This window comes from Arachis ipaensis, chromosome B6 (genome assembly GCF_059453495.1).
Source record: "Arachis ipaensis isolate K30076 ecotype BB chromosome B6, ASM5945349v1, whole genome shotgun sequence".
NCBI lineage: Eukaryota > Viridiplantae > Streptophyta > Magnoliopsida > Fabales > Fabaceae > Arachis > Arachis ipaensis.
Window position 1 is genome coordinate 10,108,436 of NC_142441.1, and position 26,880 is coordinate 10,135,315.

General features: G+C 35.2%; 3 protein-coding genes across 5 annotated transcripts; all 3 read right to left on the minus strand.

Moving 5' to 3' along the window:
- Positions 1-3,577: 3,577 nt before the first annotated feature.
- Positions 3,578-7,535, minus strand: LOC107646606 (uncharacterized). Of its 3 annotated transcripts, none has more exons than XM_088491673.1 (7): positions 7,195-7,535; positions 6,039-6,803; positions 4,859-5,453; positions 4,656-4,756; positions 4,470-4,559; positions 4,258-4,385; positions 3,578-4,078 (listed from the first exon to the last, which is right to left on the minus strand). In XM_088491673.1, exons 2-7 carry the CDS (start codon positions 6,702-6,704, stop codon positions 3,934-3,936), a joined length of 1,725 nt encoding a protein of 574 aa, XP_088347799.1. In that variant the 5' UTR covers positions 6,705-6,803; positions 7,195-7,535; the 3' UTR covers positions 3,578-3,933. The 3 variants fall into 3 exon arrangements, with proteins under 3 accessions (XP_088347799.1, XP_020959563.2, XP_088347798.1); XM_021103904.2 differs by having other exon boundaries at positions 4,859-5,489; positions 7,195-7,531; XM_088491672.1 differs by having other exon boundaries at positions 4,859-5,489; positions 7,176-7,240.
- Positions 7,536-21,530: 13,995 nt separating this feature from the next.
- Positions 21,531-22,592, minus strand: LOC110263688 (uncharacterized). The gene has a single exon (XM_021105418.2). The coding sequence runs from the start codon at positions 22,498-22,500 to the stop codon at positions 21,814-21,816; it is 687 nt and encodes a 228-aa protein (XP_020961077.1). The 5' UTR covers positions 22,501-22,592; the 3' UTR covers positions 21,531-21,813.
- Positions 22,593-25,783: 3,191 nt separating this feature from the next.
- Positions 25,784-26,725, minus strand: LOC107646602 (putative pectinesterase/pectinesterase inhibitor 21). The gene has a single exon (XM_088491859.1). It carries the CDS (start codon positions 26,659-26,661, stop codon positions 25,951-25,953), a length of 711 nt encoding a protein of 236 aa, XP_088347985.1. The 5' UTR covers positions 26,662-26,725; the 3' UTR covers positions 25,784-25,950.
- Positions 26,726-26,880: the final 155 nt, after the last annotated feature.

Genomic DNA, 26,880 nt, shown 5'->3' on the forward strand with positions numbered 1-26,880 from the left:
CTCTTTGTGTTAGCATGAATCCTAGAAATTTTCCTGCCTCCACTGCGAAGGCGCACTTTGCAGGATTTAGTCTCATCCCGTGCAACCTTATGGTATCAAAGACTTGTGAGAGGTCGGATAGGAGGTCGACCTTCTCCTTGGTCTTTACTAACATATCGTCGACATATGCTTCCATTAAGCTCCCTAAGTGGGGGGCAAACACCTTATTCATCAGCCTCTGATATGTGGCCCCTGCATTTTTCAATCCAAATGGCATGACCACGTAGCAATAGTTGGCTCTGGGCGTGATGAATGATGTTTTTTCCTGGTCTGGTTCATACATCGGGATTTGGTTATACCCTGAGTAGGCGTTCATGAATGACAGGTATTGATACCCCGAGCTAGAGTCCACTAGGGCGTCAATGCTTGGTAGTGGATAAGGGTCCTTGGGACATGCCTTATTTAAGTCGGTGTAGTCGACGCACATTCTCCATTTACCATTTTGTTTTTTGACTAGCACTACATTGGCTAGCCATGTTGGGTATTTGACTTCTCTGATGAAGCCGGCTTCTAGGAGTGCCTGCACTTGCTCTTCTACTACTAGGGCTCGCTCTGGGCCGAGCTTGCGTCTTCTTTGTTGCACAGGTCGGGACCCTGAGTAGACCGAGAGCTTGTGAGACATGAGCTCGGGATCTATCCCAGGCATGTCGGAGGCCTTCCAGGCGAAGAGATCTGAGTTATCTCTTAGGAGCTTAATCAACCCTTGTCTCAGGGTTTCCCCTAGGTTGGCTCCTATGTGAGTGTTTTTTCCTTCCTCTTCGCCGACCTGAATCTCCTCAGTTTTTCCCCCGAGCTGTGGTCGCAGTTCTTCTTTAACCCTTGCTCCCCCGAGTTCTATTGTGTGAACTTCTTTGCCTTTTCCTCTCAGGTTTAGGCTTTCATTGTAGCACTTTCTTGCCAACTTCTGATCTCCCCTCACCGTTGCTATCCCCGACGAGGTCGGGAACTTCATGCAGAGGTGGGGTGTCGATACCACCGCTCCGAGTCGGTTAAGGGTAGCCCTGCCGATTAAAGCATTATAGGCCGATCCCACGTCGATGACTATGAAGTCTATACTCAGAGTCTTTGATTTTTCCCCCTTTCCAAAGGTGGTGTGGAGGGGCAAAAATCCTAGTGGCTTTATCGGCGTGTCCCCTAATCCGTACAAGGTGTCGGGGTAAGCTCTTAACTCTTTCTCATCTAAACCTAGTTTGTCGAAAGCGGGCTTGAAGAGGATGTCTGCTGAGCTTCCTTGGTCTACTAGTGTTCTGTGTAGATGAGCATTTGCCAGGATCATGGTGATTACCACTGGGTCGTCGTGCCCAGGGATTATTCCTCGCCCATCTTCCTTTGTGAATGAAATGGTTGGGAGGTCGGAGGACCCCTCTTCAACCTGGTAAACTCTCTTGAGATGTCTTTTACGAGAGGATTTTGTGAGCCCCCCTCCCGCAAACCCTCCTGAGATCATATGGATATGTCTCTCCGGAGTTTGTGGTGGTGGGTCTCTTCTATCCGTATCTTCTCGCTTTCTTTTTACATGGCCGTCCGACCTTTCTATGAGATATCTGTCAAGCCGACCTTCTCTGGCCAGCTTTTCTATCACATTTTTAAGGTCGTAACAGTCGTTTGTAGAGTGCCCATATATCTTATGGTACTCACAGTAATCCCCGCGGCTCCCCCCTTTTTTATTTTTGATGGGTCTGGGGGGAGGTAGCCTTTCAGTATTGCAAATTTCTCTGTATACGTCCACTACGGGAACTTTCAATGGAGTATAAGAGTGATATTTCCTTGGCCTATCGAGGCCGAGCTCTTCCTTCTTCTTCGCTTCCCTCTCCCTTTCTTTCGTTGGGGGAGGGTGTCCGAGTCGCAAACTCGGGTCTCTTAGCCTAGCGTTTTCTTCCATATTGATGTATTTTTCAGCTCTTTCCTGTACATCATTTAAAGAGGCGGGGTGTCTTTTTGATATGGACTGTGAGAAGGGACCTTCTCTAAGACCATTGACTAGCCCCATGATGACTGCTTCGGTGGGCAGGTCTTGAATCTCCAAACATGCTTTGTTGAACCTTTCCATGTAGGCCCGTAAGGACTCCCCGGCCTCCTGTTTTATTCCCAGGAGACTTGGTGCATGTTTTACTTTGTCCTTCTGGATGGAGAACCTCATCAAGAATTTTCTTGAGAGGTCTTCAAAGCTGGTAATTGACCTCGGAGGGAGACTGTCGAACCACTTCATCGCTGCTTTTGACAAGGTTGTCGGGAAAGCTTTGCATCGCGTAGCGTCAGAAGCGTCGGTCAGATACATCCGACTTTTAAAGTTGCTCAGATGATGCTTTGGATCGGTGGTTCCATCGTAGAGGTCCATATCGGGGCTTCTAAAGTTTCTCGGAACTTTTGCCCTCATTATGTCCTCGCTAAACGGATCTTTCTCTCCTAAGGGAGAATCTTCTCTATCGTCGTGGGAATTCCGACCTTTGAGGGAGGATTCTAACTTTAAGAGTTTTCTTTCTAACTCTTTTCGTCGCTCCATCTCCTCTTTTAGGTTCCTTTCAGCTTCCCTTTGTCGTTCCCGCTCCTGTTCTAGCTGTTCGAGGCGGCTATGGATTAATCCCATAAGTTCACTAGCGTGGGAGGGTCCTTCTTTTTCTGACTCGCGCCCCTCCGAGGAGTTCACCTTCGGATTTTTGATTCCGGAGGTGCCTTCCCTATGTTGGTCATTGACTTCCTGATGGAGGGTCTGATCTGCCTCAGTGTTCAAATTCTCTTGTTCGGAATCTGTCTCCACATGACCCTCTTCAGGGGATCTTTCCGCCATCACTGGTTGATCTCACGGGTCCCCGGCAACGGCGCCAATGTTACGGTGGGTAACCAGAGATTAGTGGGCCGGATGGCGTTGGTTGGCCCAAATGTGTGAGGGAGGTGACTATCGAGTGAACCTGAAACTCGGTGTTCCTCCGTCCGACTTGTACGTGTGAAAGAATGGGGGGTGGTACCTGCAAGGACACTCCGATGCCTAAGTTAGCAAGAGTGTGAGCAAGTTTAGAATGTATTGGACTTAGTGATACCTGAGGGAAGTCAGGGTATTTATAGTGGTGAACCAATAACCACCGCTGAAGTAGTGCCGCCTTTTTAGGCGGATAACCGTTCCCATATCTTGGGGAGGTTAAGATATGGCTCTATGAAGTGGTTAGAGAGTTTCTAGGGGCAGTTACTCATTCGAATGAGTGTTATCTGCCAGCTAACCCTCGTATCCGACTTCTTTGGAGCAGGTCGTGTTTAGTACCGACTTCTGGGACGAAGGCTGGTACTGGAGGAGGGCCAACCCTTTGGGTTGGGCTTCTTTGCTTAGATCTTGGGCCCTATTTATTGGGCCAGGGTATGAACAGTTCCATTATAAGTTTGTCTTCACACTAATTTTTGAAATTAAAAAAAAATTTGATAATTTAGTTTCTAAAATTGCAAATGAGCAATCCAAAATACGAGCTTGCAAGTCTCAAATATGAAACTGCGATAACCTAAAGGCGATAAGTGATAACGCTACACTGCATTGCCAACTATATGAAAAGATAGTAATCATGAAATCAAATATCATAGCAACCTCTACAATTTTCCTTTTAGCTAGTAAAATTATTGCCAAACTGACTGGCTTATATATCTACCATTGCTACTCCAAAATCCAGAATAAAAAAACAGAACTGGACATGTTGTATACATTTCCAATTAACTGGATATGAATACCACAAATCCTCTTATGTACCAATTTAAAATTATGTGCAACAGGGAAAATTAACAATTCCCAGTTGGGCTCTCCACCAAAAGCTCAACAAATATTTGATCTAATCTAGAGCCTATACCAAAGATGAAAACATTGATGGTGTCGCGCGACTGGCACAAGGCAGTGACAGAGGATCATCAACAACTTCATGCTCTAGTTGCGGCTGCCATATTCTCCTGGACTGCCTTGTAGCATTGGAGACTGCAAAGAGGAAGCTTTGATTTTGAATCCCGATACTTATATGGATTGCTACAAGATGGACCAGCACACTTCTCACGCGGTGGAGGATAACTGAAACATTTATGAAATGGTTTCATTAGAAGAGAAAGACAATTTTATGTGTTTGCCAAACAAACAATGAGATTTAACTCCTGACCAATGTATATATTTGGCAAACATGTAGAAACAAGTTATCAGGAAGACAGTGAAACAGGTCCCGGATAACAAATTAGCACTTTAGGAGAGCCCACCTGATGGGTTTGGAGTTCAATATGCTAGGGAGCCCCATTTCCTCGGGAAAGGTCACAACTGTCCCAGAGGGACCCATCACATATCTCACGGTGTTTGATGCAAGCATTCTTGCATTGGCTGCTTTCTCCTGCAAAGAATAATTTAACACTGAAGGCTGAACCAAACTAGAAATTGAAATAGAGTGTAGGAAATTAATCTAGTGCTGCAAAACCTCTGCCAGTTCTTGTTGACGCTTCTTTATTTTCTCTTCTCGCTTCTTCCTGCTGGAATCTTGACCAAGTATTTTTCTGATAGCTTCAGCCTACAAAATCGTTTCAAATGGACTTGACTGGTTGACTTTCCATGTGAAATGAAGTACGATGCACAACAAAAATACATCTGGAGAGAAAAAACAAACCTCAGATTCTCTGGCAGCCTTCTCAACCTGCATTTTACGCCTTTGAGCAGCCTCGGCTTTCTTCAGTTGCTGCTCCACCTCTGTAAGCTTCTCCTTTTGCTCTGCAGTTAGAACATCCAATTGTAAATTAAGCTACATGGTTGATGTCTCTAGTATGAAATTGACACTTGACAGAAGGAGATAAAGTATAGATAAGTGCTCACTTCTAGGTGGGGCAGGTGGTAATCCATTGGGAAACTCAATTAAACTTGCACCAGATGCTGAGGCATCTTTGCTTGATTGAAGGGCCCGTTGACGTGTAGTGAGAGTCATTTCCTTCTTACCATCCATCAATACATCAACTGATTCTTTCCTCTGTTTTTTCTTTTTCTTGTCCTCAAGCTCGCCATCAGAACCTGACTCCTCTTCAGCCTCATAGTCAGTGTCCTCGAATCTAGACCTTTTCTTGCCATCTCTGCCTGATCTTGATGATGCAGCATTTTCCAAATTGGATACACTAGAGAGTTTTCGATGCTTCTTACTCAATTCTTCTTCATCTCTATACACTGCAGAAACTTTCGATGTTTTCAGCTTCTCCAAATACCGAATCTCATCATCCTCATCATCGTCATCACCAAATTCTCCATCCAGTACTCGCCTTTTTGGTACTCGCTTGCTCTTACGAACTGGTTCAGATTTGTCTCTTTTCTGACCAGATGTGTTTTTTCCAGATGTCCTCCCCATCAGTGACTCCTCCTTCCCAAGACTAAAACAACCCCTTGAGGATCCCTTCCACCGAAGGCCTTGTAAGCCGCCCCTCTTTTCAGAAGGAGAATGATTATCGTCAGAATTATTCTGGGATAATACAATTTGATGAGATCAACCAAATAGGATTTTATAGGTTAAAAAAGAAAAGAAAAGTTATTATTTTATAGCTAAGCAATCAAGACCTGGAATACTCTTCCATAAAAGTAACACCTAAATATTTGGTACAGTCCTTGCAGACAGGGTAGACAAGATATGCCTTAATAATACTATGAAATGAAATTCTATAGAAGTTTCTAACTGGATTGACTAATTCTGCAAATGTCAAATATGCAATACCATTAAAAGGTATCCAGGACCAATTAAGCTTTTCCATGAAAGAACTTAAATGGTCATAAATCTCCAACACGAGGAGCCATTTAGGCTTAAAGTAGGGATAATGTGTGGCCCACTTTATCTTCTGTGAAATTTAATAGGAATATACACAAGGATTAATCAGCTGTAAAAGCACTAAATCTTTAGGTGGAAGCACTTGAATGAAATGATATCTCCAACAAGTTCTACATAAAACCATTGAGGAGTAAGATACTATACTATCAAAAACCGACATAAGCTACGTTACAACCAAATGAGGAATACCTGTTGCTTTTGGCGTGATCTTGAGGCATCTGAAGAGCGTGTACTTTTCATAGTTGTTCCAATTCCTGAAGCACCATTAGACGACGAGTTAGATTGAATGGTACGTGTCACACCACCAACCCTGAGTTTAACCTTCTTAACCTTGTTCTTATTCCCCAATCCATCTTGGGTGACACCAAGCTGCCCCACACTCATACTCTCAGGATTCCTTTCACCATACATATCTGCATTTCTTGATTCTGACTCAAAGCTCTCCTTTGATTTATTAGACCCTTTCCAATTAGCTGGAGCAAGAACACCTTCGCTACAGCGTTTATTATTCGAACCACTCCTTCCAGGTTCATTATTATATAACACATGGAATCCTTCATCCTTATTACTCTTCCTTAGGGATTTATTATCCTCAGCTCCAGTAGCAGAGGAGGCCTGAGAAACACAATGATTAAGACTGAATTCTTTTCTCTTGGAATTAGTATCATAACCAGCAATCTCGTCACTGGAGGCCTTGCCAGCATCCTCTGAAGGGGGGGTTGCTGACAAGGGAGACAGCTCTTGCTCTTCCGACACAGGCTGTGAATCAGGTCGAGGCCTGCGTGAAGTTTGACTCCTCCTCCTCCTTACAGCATTGTTGAGGCTATCAAATCGGGTACCACCTAAATCCTCCATCAAATACTTGTTAATTTGTTATTATCCTATGGCCACAGTTTTCCAGTGCCCCTTCAACTACTGCTGAGGGGAAACCCTCATAAACAACAATGACCCCAGCTGCAACAGAATTATATCAAAATATCAATAACACATTGATCAATCATAAAAACGAACCATGCAAATTCCAATGCAACCAAACAGCTTTTCCATTAAGTAAAAAATTTACTTGAACATGAAAACAGTGCAATTCATTTAGAATTCAATTAAGATCCTATATTTTCACATGATCACGAATTTGCTACAACACTTGAAACAGCATTTGCGGATTTTGTTTGCAGTTGCATCACACTGAAAACCAACCTATACGAAATTTGGGGGAAAGAAGTTCCTTCTTTTGGAAACGGAAACAATAAATGAAACCTAAACGAACAGAAAGCAACATCAAACACGCGAAAACAAAAAGGATACAGTGAAATTGAGAATAAGCACGGTGAATGTGAGAGCTCACTGAGTGATGCAGCAAGAGAATTTTGCGTCTGGGCTATTGCAGCGAACTGAGATTGGAGGGCATAGCGATAGGGTTTGATCGAAGCAGAAGGAATTGGGGAGAGTAACGGGTTCTTGTTGTTCTGTTGGAAATTGGATCGGAGGGAATTATTGGGTGGGACAGCAGAAGTGGGAGTACCAAAGCTCGCGCCTTTTCTGTGTAGGGCGCGGGTTTTGGGGAAGGAAAAGAGGCGAAGAAGAAGAAAGAGACAACAAAAAATTTGGAGGTTCATCTGCAGCTGACCTGATTCTTCAGAAACGACCATATTAGGAAGACACAAAAAACCTCGTAAAAGTGCATGCGTCAATTAACATACTACATATTAAGCGTTTAAACTTTCATAAATTATTTATTATTATTTATTTACTAATGTTTCCTTTCTTTTTTAAATATCTATATAATATAGTCACCAAAAAAAAATATCTATAATATATGTCACCAAAAAAATATGAAGGTCACCAAAAAATATCTATAATATATAAAAAAATTAAAGAAAATTTTTTTTTTCCTAAATTATTTTAGTTTTAAGAGTTTAATTTTGATATATTATTGATAATATAAAATGTTTTATATAATTGTTTAATGTTATTCGTTTTTTTTTTTTGAATGATTTGGCCAAATATAAAATGTCTTTATTTTTGGTTAACGTCAATACATAATTGTTTGTACATTTAAGTATTGGTAAAAACGTACCATTAACTTTATGTAAAGTTAATACTTGATAGTTGAGAGTCATTAAATGACTTAACAGATTTGACTAAATTGTCATCCAACGACTCTCAACTCTCAACTATTAAATTTTGATGTGAAGAGCAAAATATTTTACAAAATTTAGCATTTTTAGATAACTATTTATGCAAATTAATATATTTAAATTGACGTTATATAATTAGAATGTGTAAAATTATTTTTAAATAGTGTATTAAAATTATAATTTTAAAAATATATAGAGTAATTTTTTTTTTGTCTCTGACTATTTATCCAAAGGATAAAGTAGTCATTCACTATTCAAAAATTTTATTTTTAATCATTCAAATAATCAGTTTAAATGGTTTTTAACACATTAAATAAAGAATAATAATACACATTTAATTTTTTTTGTTAATCAAATTTACTTAAATTTATTTAATATAACAAAAATTAATTATCACTAATATTATTCTAAATCTTATTATTTAAGTTAGTTAAATTTAGTTCATAAAAAACTTAAATATATATTATTATTCTTAAATAAATCATTTATTTAAATGGTTAAAAATCGATTAAATCAATTATTTTTTGAATTGTGAAAATTTACTTTATTTTTCGAGTAAATCGTCAAGAACTAAAAGGATATTTAATCAAATATATGTTTTGTTAGGATGTTGACCATTTTCAATTAGGCGCATGTTTTGGTGTATAAGCCTGAACACGTTTTTCACGTACAGTAGTGAGTTGTTACACTGGGGTTGGGCCGCCTGCAATTGTGGGACTCACAATCACTGAATAATTAGTTAAGATGAGCCCTCTTCCCTTAGACGGTGGGGCCTTCTTCAGTTAGTTTTATGTGCTCTTGCTGGAGTCTCAAGAGCCATGTCCTTGTCTGATTCCTAAGCTTCATCCTCCCTTGCTCCTGATCGCCGTTGCCGTCACCGTCACACCTTGGGCTCTTCATGTGGCTCTAGATTTATGGGCCTTCAAACATGTTTTATCTCAATCGGGCCACATATTCTTCATCCCTCGTCTGGATTCAGAGGCTCTAAGATAATTGTGTCAGCCAACTTGGTCCATTACAAATTCAATTACTATGATCCTATATGATTAAATTAGAGTACTTGAATCAAAATCAAAATCATCTTCGACTTTTTTTTTTAATTAAAATCATCTTCAATGTTACAAAATGTTATAAAATTATCCTTTTGTCTATAAACAATATTATCCTTTTGTCCATAAACAATATTTTTCAAACAATTTTATCCTTTTAAAAAACAAAACAAACTCACCCCCATCTTCTCGTATCTCTTCACTCTCTTTCGATCTTTCTCTTCTCTCCCTTTCCACTATCTCATCACCTCGACCCCTCTGCCTCCTTCTCCACCTTCTTCTCCCTCTCCATCGCCAACCTCAACTCTTCCTCCATTGGCACCAGTCTCACCTTCAATTTTAACATAGCTGCATATCCGACCAGAACTTGAACAGTTGAACCAGATACTTAGGGCTGGAAGTGAGTCAAGCCAGTTCATGAGCCAGCTCGAGCTCGACTCGTTAACAGCTCGGTAAGCTAAGCTCGTGAGCTGGTGAGCCAAGCTTGAGCCTGAAATTGAGCTTATAAATTAAATGAGTCGAGCTTGAACTTGGATAAGCTCAGCTCATTAGCTCGTGAGCTGGCTCGATTATATATATATATATATATATATATATATATATATATATATTATAACAATCTTAATTATTTAATATTTATATTTTTTTACATATAATTTTAATATAGGACATAAATAAAAAATTTATAATTTATTGATAGATAAACAATATATAAAATTGATCTTTTCAAATATTTTTTAAAATATATAAGTTATAATTTATTGATATAGAATTATAGATTATGTATTTATGTTTCTCTTATTTGAGCCAACTTGTGAGCTCAAGTCAGCTCGTGAATTTTTGATGAGCCGAGCTTGAGCTTAAGAAATAAGCTCGATTGTTAATGAGTCGAGTCGTGAGTCAAGCTCAATTTTTGTGAGCCGAGTTTGAGCTTGGTCTAGCTCAACTCAGTTCAGTTCACTTCCAGCCCTACAGATATCTTTTGGTCAAGCAAACAAAGGTACCTGTGAGATGAATTTTTTTTGTTCATTGGTTTGTTCCACAACAAAAACCTAAAATGGTAATAATAATGTACCCAAGTTTAGAATCAATACAATTTCCAACCTTTCCCGCATTTATTCTCGTGTTCTTTTTGGTGTATTCTAAGCCATTGAATATGAACTAATCTAGTTTGAGCTAAAGTCAACACACTATGAACAGCACAAATACGCTTTATCCAATATCCACAATTAGAAACTCAACCTTGAAATTAGTTTAAAAAAAAAATACCTTGCAAATATGAAATCCCTAATTTCACTGTGCCGCATGGTTCCTGAGATTTGCAGATTTCAGGAACAAATTGAGGGCTCTCTGCTTCTCCCCTCTCCCCAATACATGAGCCTGGCGAGTGCAAACCCACGTGTCGCCGCCTTCTCGAACGACTCCAGTGCCTTTTCTACATTTTGCTTCACCCGTGGGCTTCCGTGCTTGAACTTCTTCCCCATCGAAGCAACATCACCGCCTCCCACCACGACCGGCACACCACCGACGCCACCTTTAGGGTTGGGTCATCGAACGACGCCACTATCTTCGCCATCACATCGTACGGTAGCGCCGAGAAGCTAGCACCAACATCGGAAGGTGCAGTCGGCAAGACCGGAAAGGAAGAGAGAAGCCAGCGCCGACGTCGGAAGGTCTCCGCCCCTTTCTCCGCCGTCACCTCTCTCTTCTTTTCCTTTTCTTTCTTCTCCCTCTTTTGTTCCTTTTCTTCGTCTTGGTTTTTCTGTTTTAGGTGGAACTGGAAAGGGATGGGGGTAATGGACTAATGGGTGGGTGGGGTGAGTACCAAGTAGGGAAATGGATCCTCTCCAGTTTTTTCAACACTTGAGGAAATGCAGTGTGATTTCTCACCGTTAACTTTATAAGTGGGGCCAAAATTAAATATGAGAGAGAGAGTAATGAAGGGTAAAAGATTACAATTGACACCATCCAGTTTTTTCTTCACTGGAGAGGATCCACTCCCTACCAAGTAGTGATAATAAGAAAAGGGTATTTGTATCATTTCAAAAATTATTATGTTTAAAAGGATGATTTTAAAATGTTTAATAACATTGGTAATTATTTTAATAAGAAAAAAATATCAGCGATGATTTTGATTTTGACACAAAATGTTAGGAACGAAAAAAGTATTTAACCCATTAAATTATATTGGTAACTAAGTTAGTTTAATAGATTATTGACACAATAATAAATAGTTAAATATATTTAAATAAGTCCCTAAAAAAAATTTTATCGAACATTTTGTTTTTAAAAATATTTTATTACGTTGAGATCTCTGAATTTTATAAAAATAAGACATATAAATTTTTGCGTCACATTTTTAAAGATTTATTTGTCTAAATAAAAATAACATATTTAATTAAAGCGAAAATTTATATGTCTTACTTTATAAAATTTAAAAATTTTAATATAATACAATTTTTTTAGAACAAAAATGCTTGATGCAAAATTTTTTAAAAATCTATTTAGATATATACTAAAAAAACACAAATAAAAAAATTTTAATTAAACTTGATTATAAAAAAACTTAGGTTCAACCTTCTAATCTTTCTGGCACTCTAAGTTTGTGCACTGTCAATTCTAAAGCCTCAATGCCACAACTCAATCTTTTATGCATGCCACGGTTGTCTTCTTGACCATAGCAGTGGCCTTCAAATTATAATAAGAGAGTCCTGTAACTCTTATATAACACCGTCAATTAACTATAATTGTAATTGTTCAACATCAAATTAATCATTAATGTGCCATATATCATGCGGTCCGGAAGAATGAAATAAATAATATACTAACAAGTGAATTTTGCTACTATTATGTAAGAATCTTAATTAACCATCTTTAAATTATCTAGTTGATCACACAGATGGTTAAAATTGAGAAATATTTTATGACTTTTTTTAACATGATTTTATAACTCAAGTGGGATATGTTAATTCTGAAACTTATTACTTTATGCTAATAGGAAAAAAAAATTAGAAACTAACATTTTTTAACCAACATTTCTTTTTTTAATTTTTTTCCTTTGTCTAATTTTTATTTAGTTATTACTTTAATTTATTGGTAAATTCTTGGTTAAAAATATTAGTTCCTAACAAAACTGAATAAAGCAAAATGTAACTTCTATCCCGGACAAAATATATACTCTATCTTATAATGAGTTTTTTTTTTGGTTGACTTATCTTATAATGAGTTTATTAATGAGTATCGGAAAAAAACTTTAATAATTAAATCTAAAAATTATTGATCTATCTAGGAGTGGTTGACTCTTTAATTTCGTACTTAACCCATATGCTCACTTAAGAAATTTCGGTCCTATTACGTATACAAATTTTTTTGGTAATTAAGTTAAATCAAGTTGGTTCAAGTACAATAAAAATCAACCTCAGATTAGAGTATGTATAAACACGCACTCCCCCAATTATTGAATAGTGCGAATGTCATTATGAAAACAGTTCTTCTCCCTTGATCAAAATCGCAACGTTCACAATTCAAACCAAGCTCAAAATCGTCGCGAAAAATCAAAGAAATTTTAAAGCTAAATTCAAAATCTTTACCAAGAAATACAGAAAGAGAACACAAAAGGTTATTGAAGTTATTGTTCACTAATCGTCTAGTTTTCTCACTTTTTTTTTCTCATTTCGATTGCGAAATACTACATAGTCATATTTCTATTTATTTAGTAGATTCATTTTGTGTTATTGCGTTGAAGTACGTATTACTGTTTTCATTATACGCTTCATTTGGTGATAACTGTGTTAGGTTAGTGTAAAAATATTACGTAGTATTTATCGTATGAGCTATATTTGCATGTGTTTTGAGGGATTTGAAAGTGTTTTTGTGCATGTTTAAGTATTTGTATGTTTCGAACTGAATTTGTTTGTACTTTGTAGTAATCAGTAACAACTTTCGGTGTATTTCATGTGAATTGAGGTATTTTTGGTGTTGTTGTCTTCTTTATACTGTAACTAAATAACATAATATTATTCTTGTGCTTCTGATGTTATTTTGTACATATTTAAGTGACTTGCATATGTTTTTCTCCATTTTTTTAGGAATTTTCTTCATCGATTTATTGTAACAATCCATATAATTTAGTTGTAGTGCTTCTAGTATCATTTTATTCATGTTTGATTGAGTTGCATGTCTTTTTGACCTCACATTGTATGATGTAATAAAAAGATAATAGCGGTATATTTGATTTGCCTTTGGTGTATTTCATATGAATTGAGATGCACTTGGTATTTTTGTCCTCTTTTTTTTTGTAACTAACCCATAGAATTTTGTTATAGTGCTTGTCATTATACATGTTTGATTGAATTACATGTTTTTTAAACTCGCATTGTGTAATGTAATCAAGAAATAATAGGGGTGTATTTGGTTTATTTTTCAGTGTATTTCATGTGAATTGAGGTGCACCTGGTGTTTTTGTTATCTATTAACCTTTTCTTATTCCTTACAGAAAAATAACAAAAAAGCAAGCACCAAAATATAATGTAAGCATGCATATATATATATATATATATATATATGTTTGAACAACTCAATATTTTTTGTATAAATATAATTTATTTACATGATTCTCATTTATTTACAGAAAAATTATTATTTGAGATGCTCTACAAGATCCATTCATGATAAATTCCACAATATGAGCGATGACAAGAAATCCATTGTTCAAGAACTGGGGTTCGGTGATATGATGCATATTCCTGCCATGAATGTGCTACATAAGTTCTTGAAAGAATTGACATATTCATTTGATATGTACAATAACACACTGTACATACGGTATGATACAATCAACATCACCCAAGAAAATATAGCAGTTGCCCTTGGTTTGAATGTATCTAGTAAAAATTCATTTTGTAATATATTCTGTAAATCAAATTTCGGTGTATTATCAAATTATTTCTGTGTTATTGAAATATTTTTGTTGCTTTAGCAAAGCCACGCTATCCATTTGTAAGCTTTCATTTATAAAGCTTCTTAAATAATTCTTTCATTAGGTGCCAATTAAACTAAAAAATTGTTCTCTTTGGCCAAACTTCAGATATTTACCCCAGTTTACTATGCGTATCATTGCTAGATATGGATGGCGGATGTTGAAAAGAAGAAATTTCATGTCCCTAACCCATTAAATAAAAAAACTCCTTCGAAAGACAGAATAGAACTTAATAAATTTGTTGTAAGTTATTTATCTTATACAAATTTCTATTTTCTCTATAAATTCTCTTATTTATGTCTGTTTGAAATAAGGTGTACTGGTAGTTCTTTGTGTGACGTTATCATTTATTCATTTCGGTATAATTTGGTGTTAAATATAGAGTGTTGAGTTAGAAAAATAAATGACGTATTGATGATGACAAACATGTTGATTTGAGTTAATAACCCAAGTGAGTTTTTGATGAAGTGGTTCAAGTGTAAAGGCCCAAATAATTATTGTTGCCGCCTAAACAAATAAGACTGAAAGCTTCCAAGGGTGATAATTGAAATGGAAGCAAACCAAGCCCAATGCCAATCAAACAAAAGAGAAGCAACCATAAGCCTTGTTAAGTTCACTTGGGGTAATACATCAGAGAAGAAAGGGAGATTCAACTTTTCGTTCTAACACAAAGAGAAAGAAAGAGAAAGTTAATTAAGAAAGTCAATGCCCAATCAAGTTAATCAAAAGTATGCTAAGCAAGTTCAGAGATTAAAGGTAATTTGTTCCATTTGCATGCAAGTTAATTGCTTCACATTTTTTCCTACTCTCTGCACCACTATTTTGAAAAAAATGAAGAAAGTGGTGGCTAAATATCTCTGCTGTGAATCAATGGTTGAAAGTGTTTCTTGGAGCAAAAGCACAAATCTAAAGGTTTGGATTTTGCTAAGCTTGTTGAAAAAGTTGAATGGTACGGTGCTACTGCTGTGTCTGCTACGGTACTAAGTCCTGATTCAAAATCCCTAATTTTTGGGGTTGATTGAAGAAAGAAAAGAAATTATTTTAGCTGGTTCAAGGACCAAGAAGTTAACTTTGAAGAAACCCTAGCTGTGGTTTAGGAAACATACAAAAAGGAAAAAACGATTCTCATTCTGGAGAAGGAGAGAGAACCCGAATTGAGAGAAGAGTGAAAACCTCACAAACAGAGTTTGAAGTCTTGGAAGCATTGCACCTACACTAAAGGGAGCACTTTGCCAAGATGAAGAACAATGTTTTAAGTTCAAAAGTTGGCTTCAGCGCATAGAGTCAAGGCTGTGAATCATCATCTCTTTCATATTTTACTGTTTGTATTTCTGTTTTAATGTATATCTTTTTTGTATTCATTCAGAGGTAAAAGGCAAGAAAGAGAGGCATTAAGAAAAAGTCATTGAGTGAAAAGGCTGAGAAAAATACTTGGAGAGAAAAGCCAAGAATGATTTCAGATTTCTTTTGGTTGTTTTTCTGTTTTGTGTCATGTACCTGAGAGGTATCTCTTGCTAAGTTTGGTAAGCACTTAGTGTGTTGAGTCTTGGTAGTTGCATAGCCAAGTTAAGTTTATGTTAAAACTTGAGTGTCCCATATAGGATTACGTTGAGTCCTAGGAAATTGGTGTATGTAATACTTGGAATGATAGTGAAAATTTCACCAACGTTGTGGTGGAGACTGGATATAAGTTGTATTGCACTAGGCAACAACTGAACCAGGATACATGGCTGTGTTATCTTCTTTCTCTCTGCTCTAATTCTGTTTTCTGCAATTCATGAGACAAAATAAAATTATCTCCTGCATAATCATATACACAGACCAAACAGGAACTAAGTCAACAGTTTTGGTTTGAGGCATTACTAAAAGTTTTAAAGAATGCCATAGATTCAACCCCTCTTCTCTAGGCCATCAAGAACCTTCAATTTGTATCAAGAGTTAGGTCTCAAAAATCAAGCTTCACAACTTGGAGGAAAGGTCCAATGGCAAACAACATGTGTGCAACTACTGTGGCCTACACTCTAACAGAGGGTCAGTCAAACAACAAGCCTCCTTTCTTCAATGGGAAGAACTATGCTTATTGGAAAGAAAGGATGTAGATCTTCATTCAATCAATTGATTACAACATATGGAAGATAGTGGTGAATGGTCCTAAAATCCCTATAAAGACAAGTGCTGATGGAGTGGTGACTCCAAAGGAAAAAGCCGAATGGAATGATGATGATAAAAAGAAAGTGGAGCTGAATGCAAAAGCTATTAACTTGATGCACTGTGCTATAAGCTTCGAGAAGTACCAAAAGGTGTCTAGATACAAAATGACAAAAGAAATCTGGGAGAAACTCCAAGTCACACATGAAAGCACCAAACAAGTCAAAGAAACAAGGATTGATATGCTGCGAAAAGAGTATGAAATATTTACCATGAATGAAGGAGAAAGCGTTGATGAGATGTTTGAGAGATTCTCAACCATCATAAACAGCCTACACACTATGGTAATGACCCACACTGAACAAACTCTGGTGAGAAAAACTTTTGATAGAAAAGGATGAAGGTGTTGAAGCACTATACGTCAACATCAGTGGACAGTGAACAAAGTATCAAATCTTTCTATTTAACAAATCTTACTGTGTTTTTTGTTATTGTCCTATTTTAATATGTTATATCACTTTTGTTTTTAGATATGATTGTACAATACATGTGATGAAATGACTGGAGATAATTGATCCAAAAAATATCAAAAAGAGAAAATATTCATGGAAGAATTGGAAACAGGTAACTATTTTTAAAAATAGAAAACTCTCTATTACTAAATTAACGAAGTTTAATAAAGAAATTTCTTTAAACTGTAGGAACAAGTTGATCATTTCAGAGTCACATATGCTTCATTCATTCTATTTGACGAAATGAATCAAATCAAAGATAAAGCCATTCAAGAATCTAAAGCCATCAGACTATCCAAGCCATCTGCTGCATTATTAACTCCTTACTGTACAATTAAAATCAGGAGATATTGATAGTAAATAGTTTGAATATTGTAAATTGTTAAGAATTTCTATACTGATTGTGTACTTAATTGTCTGTGCAATGTATAGTTCAGACAAACACATACTTTGTATCTTTGTAAATATTCAATTCAAGTTTTTCATAAATTTTCTTTGTAAAATAAAACTTCTATGAACCTGTCTATACTGTATTGAAATGTTGTTAATCTGAATGAATCCAGGTTAAAAAAAATATAGAAAAAGAAGAATAAATTCTATAATACACTAAATTGCTTTTTGAATACACTGAAAACTATTCAAATAAACACCAAATTCTGTAGGTTGATTTTCTACACTGCTTAAGTATTGAATTGTCTATATACTGTATATTTAAAACAAACAAATTCCATCAAATAATTGAAGAAACTAATTTCAAAACAACCAGCAACATGGTAAAATAGAACAAAATAATAAAATTTAAAAACTAAATCTCATTTCCATAAAAAAAATATTACATAGATTACGCCAAAATTGTGTCAAAGACAACGAAATGGATTCATAAGAACACCGAAAATCACTCCTATTCTCTTGAATTTCTGAACTGATAATTCATAAATGTCCATGATAATGGTTGGAATTTGACTGTACCGCTAAACCACCATAAAAAAGGTTCAACTGCGAAAAGTAAACCATATATTAGCAAAACTATTAACATGCACAAACTCAATTTCTCCTGTTTAAAGAACATCACTTTTATTTCACTTAGAGCGTTCTTTTTCTTTTTTTTTCAAAGCATTTGCAATTTATTTTTTCGTGTTCAATCCCAATCTATTTTTTGGACATTCTCTTGTTCTCACCTATGGAGGGCTTTAAAGCTCGTTAATATCTTCCAATGAAGCATCATCATGAGATAATGAACATTTTTCTTTTTACTTTTAGCTTTGTATTCTTGCATTTCAACCATAGCATTATCATATGCGCAGTGCAAAATCATAGTCAACTCCTCATATTCTAATGTAAATTCACAAATATTTTGTGACCAAAACACCAAATTGTTAAATCTCCTACTTCTTGGCTCCAATAGAGGCTCGTCGTGGCTGCTCTTGATATGTGTGTGCCTCCTCTTTACGTTCTTACTCCATCGTTCCAATATATCTTAGTGACACTTTATTTACTCGTTCAAAGGTTAATGGGCTCAGAGAGTGACGGCACAATATCCCTCTTGACTCGAATAATAAGCACTGACATTTAACTTCAGATGATATCGCGTCGTATGTAACACAAACTTGTTGAGTTAGAAACCTGTTCTACAACTTCATATACCGTATAACCTAGAGCAGAATGCGTTGATCTTGTGATATAATTCACCTTTCCTATAAATTGTGCTTGGACTTCCGTGAACTTCTTGTGAGTATACACATGCTAAAATTGAGCTTCTATTGAGGATTTTGTTTCACACGATATGACGGTATGAAAATCTGCAGCATTCACTTCTCTCCCTGCTCTCTACTTCCTAAGCAATTATCATGCTGATTGACAAATTGGATAAGTGAGCTGTTGCACGTAATAAACTTTTTTAAAAAAGCATGCATGCTCTCGCTCCTTTGTGTGCTTTTCATCCCGGCCCAGAAGTGGTGATCGAGATAAACTTGAATCATAAATGACAACGATCTTCGAAAAGCTATGAAAAAATCAGAAAATACCTAAATCAGAACCAAAATATACTGAAGACATACAATTTGACATCTCTACTGCACAAGCAAAACACATAAATATCCACACACTAAAAGTAACAACATCAGTTAATCCTAATAAAGACACCATTACCTGAAAGTCACTTATTGTCCCCAACACCATACTTCATCAAAAGATCATTTTAATTCCTATCAAATGATTTTTTTGTAAAAGAGTTCCAAACAACATAAGTTATTTGGTGTTCAATTTTTTCGTGTCACTTGTAGCCCTTAAATTTACTTGGGATCTTCTTCATGATATGCCAAATACACCGCCGGTGAATTATTGTGGGCATACAAGCTTCAATAACCCTTTGCATCGATGTACATTGATTGATAAGAATGCCTTTCGGAGCATTTTCTCCCATGCATGCAATGAAGTCAACATTCAAATAACAATTTGAATGATTGAATATCCTCGTTTTCATCAAAGTACATCCCAGAAGTGTTGACTGACCGTGGTGATTCAGGCCAACAAAAGAACCAAAAACCATATTATACTTGAATACAACGACACAGAAACAAATCATATATACACTGAAAAACTATCTATATACATCGAAAGTGTTTCAAAATACACATAAACCAAAACAAAATATTACCTGTTTGTATTATAAGTGTTATCGAATGAAATAACATTTATAAAATACTCACAGAGAACCCTGCTTCTTGCGTTGGTCCAAAAAGCAATCTTAATTGACTGATCAACCTCAAGTTCAAGCTCGAAAAATACATTCTGATTCTTCTCTTTCATTCTTAATAAGTATTTTTCAAATTCTTTTGCATCCTCTAGTTCCAAAACATTCCACACTTCTCTCGTGATGTAATTTCTCACATCTTTTTTAATAAAACTTAATTCACGATGACCCCTACTGCTGTGACAAATGATTGATATGTTTTGCTTGGTCTGATTCCGACTTTCTCGTTATTCTCTATTGTATGTCGTACAAACATGCTTAATTACCTATGTTGTTTAAGCATCTCTACTTGATTTGGATAGCACGGATGTGAATGATGCAACACAACCCTCGAAATGATCCAAACACCAACGTCTTTCAATATATGTACATAAATTTTTGCAGGATAATTTAATCCAGCTGAGGAATTTGTCTTCTCAGTTGGAGATATGTTCGATTTCCATTTCCCCTCTCTGGTACATGTAACCAACTGGTTCTTAATTTCATTTTCCTTCTTATTTGTGTTCCGAATTTTCGTAGAAAAACCTGCAAGTTTAGAATAATCTTTGTAGAATTTTTCAGCTTCTTCAAAAGTGTTAAAAGTCATCGCAACCTTTGAAACAAGCTGCTCATCAACATCACATAGAAACTAAAAATACACCGAAATCGTTCCAAAATAAACCATATTAGAATCTAAAATACACCGAAATTTTGAACGAAACAGATTCATCAAAATAATAAAATTAGATTCAGAACTCGTACATTACATTCAAATTCAAACCATCAACCATGAATAATAATTTTCAGAAACAAAAACAAAATTATTCAACTACAAAATCATAAACAACTAACAAACTACATTAACTATATTCAAATCACACCTCACCACTTGATTCGGTTCAAAATAATAATACAATTTGTCCTGGTTCAATTGATAGTCTGAACCTAAAAATATATCAAAAGATTTCCAAAATACACCAATTTATAATAGAAATACATCGAAACGAGAACAGAACAGATTTATGACAATAATAATTCAGATTCAGAACTCCTACGTTACATTCAATTCAAACCATCAACCATAAACAATAATTTCCAAAGACAAAAATAATATTATTCACCTACAGAATCATAAACTACTAACGAACTACATTAACTAGAATCAAACCACACCTCAGCCACTTGATTTGATTCAAAACAATAATCCACTTCGCTCTGGTTCAATTGACGGTCTGAACTTGAATCATTCATTATCTTCGACAACGAAATACCTGTTCAAACCTGATTTCATAGCTTGATTTCAAAGTCTTTGATCTAATTCAAATCAGATAAACGAGCATTGAACTTGAACGAAGAGAACGAAGAGAACATAGAAAAGGAAGAGAAACGCAAAAAACATAGAGATGGAACAGAACGTAGAGATGCAAAAAACGCTAAAAAAGTTCAAAAAAGGAAATAAAATCCGCATGAAAAAGACAGTTATATATATATATTTGTGTATTGAGTCAAAAATTTGTTAGAAATAGTTGTAGGTAGAGATGAATTAAGTCAAAACTGCTTAATTGGACTTAGTTGGTTAAATGATTTAGACGTAGAGATTAATTGAAAAACATTATACCCTCTGTACGAATCATTAATTGAAGTATCAAAAAAATTCTGTCGTAGTTATTCAAGATATTTATTTTGGAACGATAATATTAAAAAAACAAAAAATACGTTTAAAATTTTTCTTATTTAATATTTATTAATTAATTATTATAATAATTAATAAATATTAAATAAAATAAATTCCAACCCTTTTCTTTTAATTTTTTTTGTTAACAAACCTCTCTAATTTTGGAATACTTTACACCATAGAACATTACACGCTCTTGTTTTTTTCCCCTACCACAATTCACAAATTAATTAATCCACATACTTTTAATGGAAGAATTAACTTTTCAAAAGTGTCAGGGTAATGTCCGGAAAAAAAAGTGTGTCAGGGTTAATATTTTTATTAATATTAATTAATATTTAGTCAATATTTTATTTTTATATTATTAAAATTCAAAATTTAATATTTGATATTTAGAATATTGAAAATTATATTTTTTATTTTTTTAAAGAATTTCGAATTCAAGTAGTATAAGAGAAAAGCACAAAATTCTCATTAGAAAAAAAAAGAGAGAACAGATTTACGAGCCAAATCAATGAATGTATAAAAGGTTACAAAAATTGTCTTTGGACAGAATATAATAAATACCTAATAAATATTATCCTGCCAATATAAAATAAAACGATACATTCTATGAGAAGAACAAAGGAGCTCTTTGAGCAGAAAGAATGGCGATTACACCTCTTGCACCTCCTCCTCTTCCTCCTCCGTCTTCTCTTATACATCCATTAATAATGAATTACAGCATGAGTGCTTAGAACAAGAAGTTGTTGTGGTTGTTGATCCAGCCGTCCATGATGGCCAAGCAGTTTCCACCGAGTTGATAAACAAGAGCAGATTTTTCGGAAATGGGGTTGGTGACACCCTTGGATTCAACGAAAGCATCATCACAGGCAGATCTATCAGACAACACAGAGCTGAACTTGTAGTAAGCATCAACAACATCAAAGCGCTGAACGAGTTCCAAAGCTTCCTGAATGGTTTCAATCATGTTCTTGTAGCAGCTCTTGCAGACATGGAGAGCACCCTTGGCGGCATCTTGGGTGGCAGGGCTGTCAACTTCGACGACGATGCTAGCATGAACCTCCAAGGTGACGTTGAGGGTGATTTTCATCTCGGCTTCAAGGGCCTTGAATGGATCGAACATGAAGCCATGGACGAATGGTGCAATGGTCTTGGCACAGAGGACAGGGTTCTCGGTGCCAGTGCAGAAGTGTTGGATTTGGGCCCTGAATTTTGCTGCATCACCTTCCAGCTTGAGGTTGAAGAGGTTGGAGCCTAAGCCGCCGAAGAGGCCAGCGGTTTTGGTAAGCTCGCCGGTGGGGTTGACGGAGGGTACCGGTGACGGAGCTGGGGCTCCTGCTGGGAAGTTAAAAGCATGGGTTGAAAGGAGGACGGAGGAAAGTGCCACAATAAAGAAAAGGCTCTTATTGAATGCCATTGTATTTATCCTCCTTTGTCTTTGGAAGAAGAGTTTTTTTCTTCTTCTCTTTATTCAACAAAGTTAAAGACAAAGGAGAATAGATAGATGCTTTTGTTTGCCTTGATTCAATTAGCAGCAATATGGTCTCCTTTTATAGCATCTATCTATATGCCAAAAATAGCTTGCTAGCTAGGGAAACTAACTTCTCTCAAATTTAGAATTTTTCTCTTCATACCATCATGTTTGTTATGACCCTTTCCTATTTTGACTTTCACAATTATAGCTTGTGCAGTTGTGAATTATCAACAAAATAGAAAATAGAAAATTCTATTTATAAAAACTTGTTAGGTGGAGATGCGTATTATGATGTTGAATGATGGTAAATTACATTAAATGAAAGTATTTATTTTGATTCAAAATAAAGGTGTAAAGAGAATACAGAAAAAGAATAAAAGTGAATTATCTAAATATCTAAATAAATAAAATATAATTATTATAGATTCTTTCTGTATTTTATGTACATTGTTAATATATATAAATATTGACTTAAATTAAAAATATTTATTTTAGTACGAAGATAAATTTAACACGTACTGATATGAGAAAAATATAAATAAATAAAAATACGACAAATGAACTATATATATTAATATATTTTAATATATTAATATAAGTCCTAACAAATGATGAATTGGCTGTAGTGTTATATTGCTTTGGCATTATGAGTTTGGAGAGAGATGGAAACAGAGAATGCAGAGAAAGAAAATGATGAGATTTGGTTCAATTGATTATTACTTCTTGACTTGATTACAATTGTTCATACTGTACCTATTTGTACTAGTAACATCTATTCATAGGCTAAGATATTAAGTAATGGCTTGATGACCAAGTAAACCCTCACTAGCTAGATAATTCTGGTATTGCTGGTGTACCAGACTCAACTGAAATAACTGCCTCGGATCCTTTTCTATCTGCCTTAGACTCTTCTATACCAGCACTAGTGCACTACTATCCACAGGCATGATTATTTCTGCTGGTTGTAGTTGTTACTGTGATGGATTTCATAGTAAGTGAACAGGCTTGTAATCCACATGTAACTAATATAATACGAAATTATTGATCACTTGAACAATATGCCATTATTTAGTGAGAAATTAAGGGACCATCACTTCTTAGCTGCATTTGGTTGAATAAAGAATAAGATAGGACACAAAGAAAGTACACACAAAAAATTGTGTTTTTGTATTTTATTTGTTAATAAATTATATATAAAGAAAATAAATTATATAAGTCAAAATTTCTTTTATTTTCTTTTGCATAAAAATTTAGAAGAAAAGTAAAATAATAAAAAATATAATAATAAAAAATTATTAAAAATAATAAAAAATAGAAAAATAAATTGTATTTTTTGTTAACGTTTCTATGTTTTTCCTGACAAAAATGATATAAGATATATTAATTCAGTGTCTCAAGACACAATATCTATATTTATATTTCATCTACCGAACATAATTTTGTATGACTATATTTCTATTTCAATGTCTCTGTATACAAATATAGTTTTTGGGCCAACATTGTAATTTTATATTATTAGAATTTAGTATTTAGAGTTTAATATTTAAGATTTAATCAACGCCATATATTTTTAGATATTTCATATAAAAATACATTTATTGGCCATATGTAACATTGCTCCATCAACAAATTACAACTATGAATATTAATATTTTACACGAATGTTCTGATAATCGAATTGGGAATCAATCGCTAAATCAGTTTGGTTCAAGCTTAAAACTGCTCAGCAGCAAATCGATAAAAAAATTAAGAAATTGGTCAAACAATTAATTAACTGATTAAACGAGTTCTATTTTTTAAAAGTTAATCGGTTTAAACTAATAAAATATAAAAAATTATTTTTAAAATTATATAATTTATATACAAATATATTATTTTATTATATTCAATTCAATTGCAATTAAATCTTAAATTTTTGAATTTCTACTATCACCGGTTCAGTTTTTAGAAAACACACTTGCATAGATAATTTTGGGGTGATCTTGTCACTTGCAAATGCCAAAATGATACATATACTGCAAATTGAATAAACACAGTTTTAAAAAATGTCTGGCTTCAATCCATGACCTACAACTAAAATTATGAAAGGAACAATTTAGCTATCTCAACTTTAGTATTTTGCAGTTACAGAATTTTCCAATGTTACTGTAAGACTGAACACTCAATCTAGACTCCAATTTAAAATGACCACTCAAAATCTAGACTCTCATTTAAAAATTACCACTCAAACTCCATCATGCTAAGGTTGAAAACTCTGTTTTCTGCACAAGTTCTTGAGTCCTATTCTTTCTCTGTTTTGTACCTTCAATGATCATCCAAATTACTTGGTTAGAAACTTCCAATTATAGTTTAGAAAACTTTGGTTTAATTTGTCTAATTTGTATATGCATAGAAATGAAAGGTTCATAGTAACCAATACGATAAATAAACTTTAGTGTGTTTATATAATACATTTTTGAGGAATGCTAGGGGACAGCAATTTTGGTGTTTTGTAACCATCAATTGGCTATCAATAGTGTTTTTAATGGTGTGAGATCACATTTAATGGTGGGAGATCACTCACTTTTGTTTTGATGGTTAAGTGTTGGTCAGAAAACACAAAAGTTGTTGGCCCCTAAACTTTTCCAACATTTTTATAATATTAAGTCATAATTTCACTTTTTTTTCTTAAATTTAAGATTTATGTTTCAAGTTAATTTTAAACAAATCTTGCATATTATAATACAATCCTATCATGTTTGTAATATGTAACACCGTTGTATTTTCATATTAATATCACATCATATATATCTCCTCTCTTTGTAAGTATTTGATAAGTTTTTTGTATATTTGATATAATGATTGACAAATTGAAAGTATTTGCTTAATTATCATTAAGATTTAATCCATTCACAGTAACTCGGGAACTTTAACAATATGGACAAAAATGGATTTTTCAAAAAAAAAAAGGGAAAAACCTTGAAAACGGGTGTTTCGTATTAGCATTTTAATTCATTTTTATACGCCAGCATTTTGAGAACGTTGGGGGTCAGAAAAAACAATGCTCTTGTTCTAACGGTAACGGGTAGGCCATGCCATTTCCGGCCATCTCATTCTGTAAAATGTCGGTTGTGAGCATCAAACAATTTAATATTTATTAATAACTTAATATTTCACATGTGATGAGTGAGGATGTTAGTGAAGTTATTATGTTGCTTTCTTTCTTTTGCAGCTTGGAAGTTTTGCAGAGTATTATAATAAAAATTCCTCAATATATATTGTTGTATTTCGTTGGTAAAAGATTACATCTCACAAATTAATTACAACGATGATACACCATAAAGAATTAGCAGCCATATATATGGCTACCATGTGCACCTCCTCCTCCTCCACCTCCAATATTGATTAGATTAATTAAAAAAGGAAATTGTTCTGGTTATTGATCGAGGCGTCGAAGATTACCAAGGACTTTGAAATAAATTGACTAGCAGCATTAAGAGCCTCTTTGCAAATAGGGTTGATGGCTCCTGGAGATTCAACGAAAGCATCATCGCAGGTGCCTCTGTAACTTGCAGCACTGCTGAACCTGTAGTAAGCATCAATCACGTTGTCCTGGTTCACCAGCTCAAGAGATTCATTGATGGCATCTACTGCATTGTCGTAGCACTCCTTGCAGATGGACAGAGCAGCCATTGCCTTCTTTGGGGTGGTGTGGTCCTTCAGTGATTTTGCGATATCCGCCACAACCTCCAACGAATGGTTGAGGGCGGCGTTCATCTGAGTTTCAAGGGCCTTGATTGGATCAAATTTCCCCTTCACGAATGGTGCAATGGTTTCGGCACAGAAATCAGGGTTCTGGATGCCAGTGCAGAAATCCGCGATCTGCTGGGCCTTGGATTTTGCATCACCTTCAAGGTTGAGGCCAAGGTCGAGGTTGAGGTTGTCGTTCAAGCCGCTGAAGAAGTCGTTAACTGGATTGGTGGGTTCAGCGGTGACCGGGCCGGGGGCCGGGGCGGGGGCTGGATTAGTGAACCAGATTGACATCCCTGTGTATCGATAGGCATGGCCTGAAAGGAGGAGAGAGGAGAGTGTCACAATGAGGAGAAGGCTATTGTTATAAGCCATTGTCTTCTTTTTCTTTTGGAAAATAATTATTATTAAATTTATTCAAAAGAAATAAGAGGCAGGGCAAAAGATTTGCCTTGATTGAAAAAGGGAACTAGGGTGGGCTTTTATAGTTTCAGTTGTTCGTTGCATCTATATACCCAAAATAGGTATGTGTGGGATAATTGTTAAATATGCCGATTTTGTTGCAGTGATTAAGGGTTCACGTTGGCTGTGGTA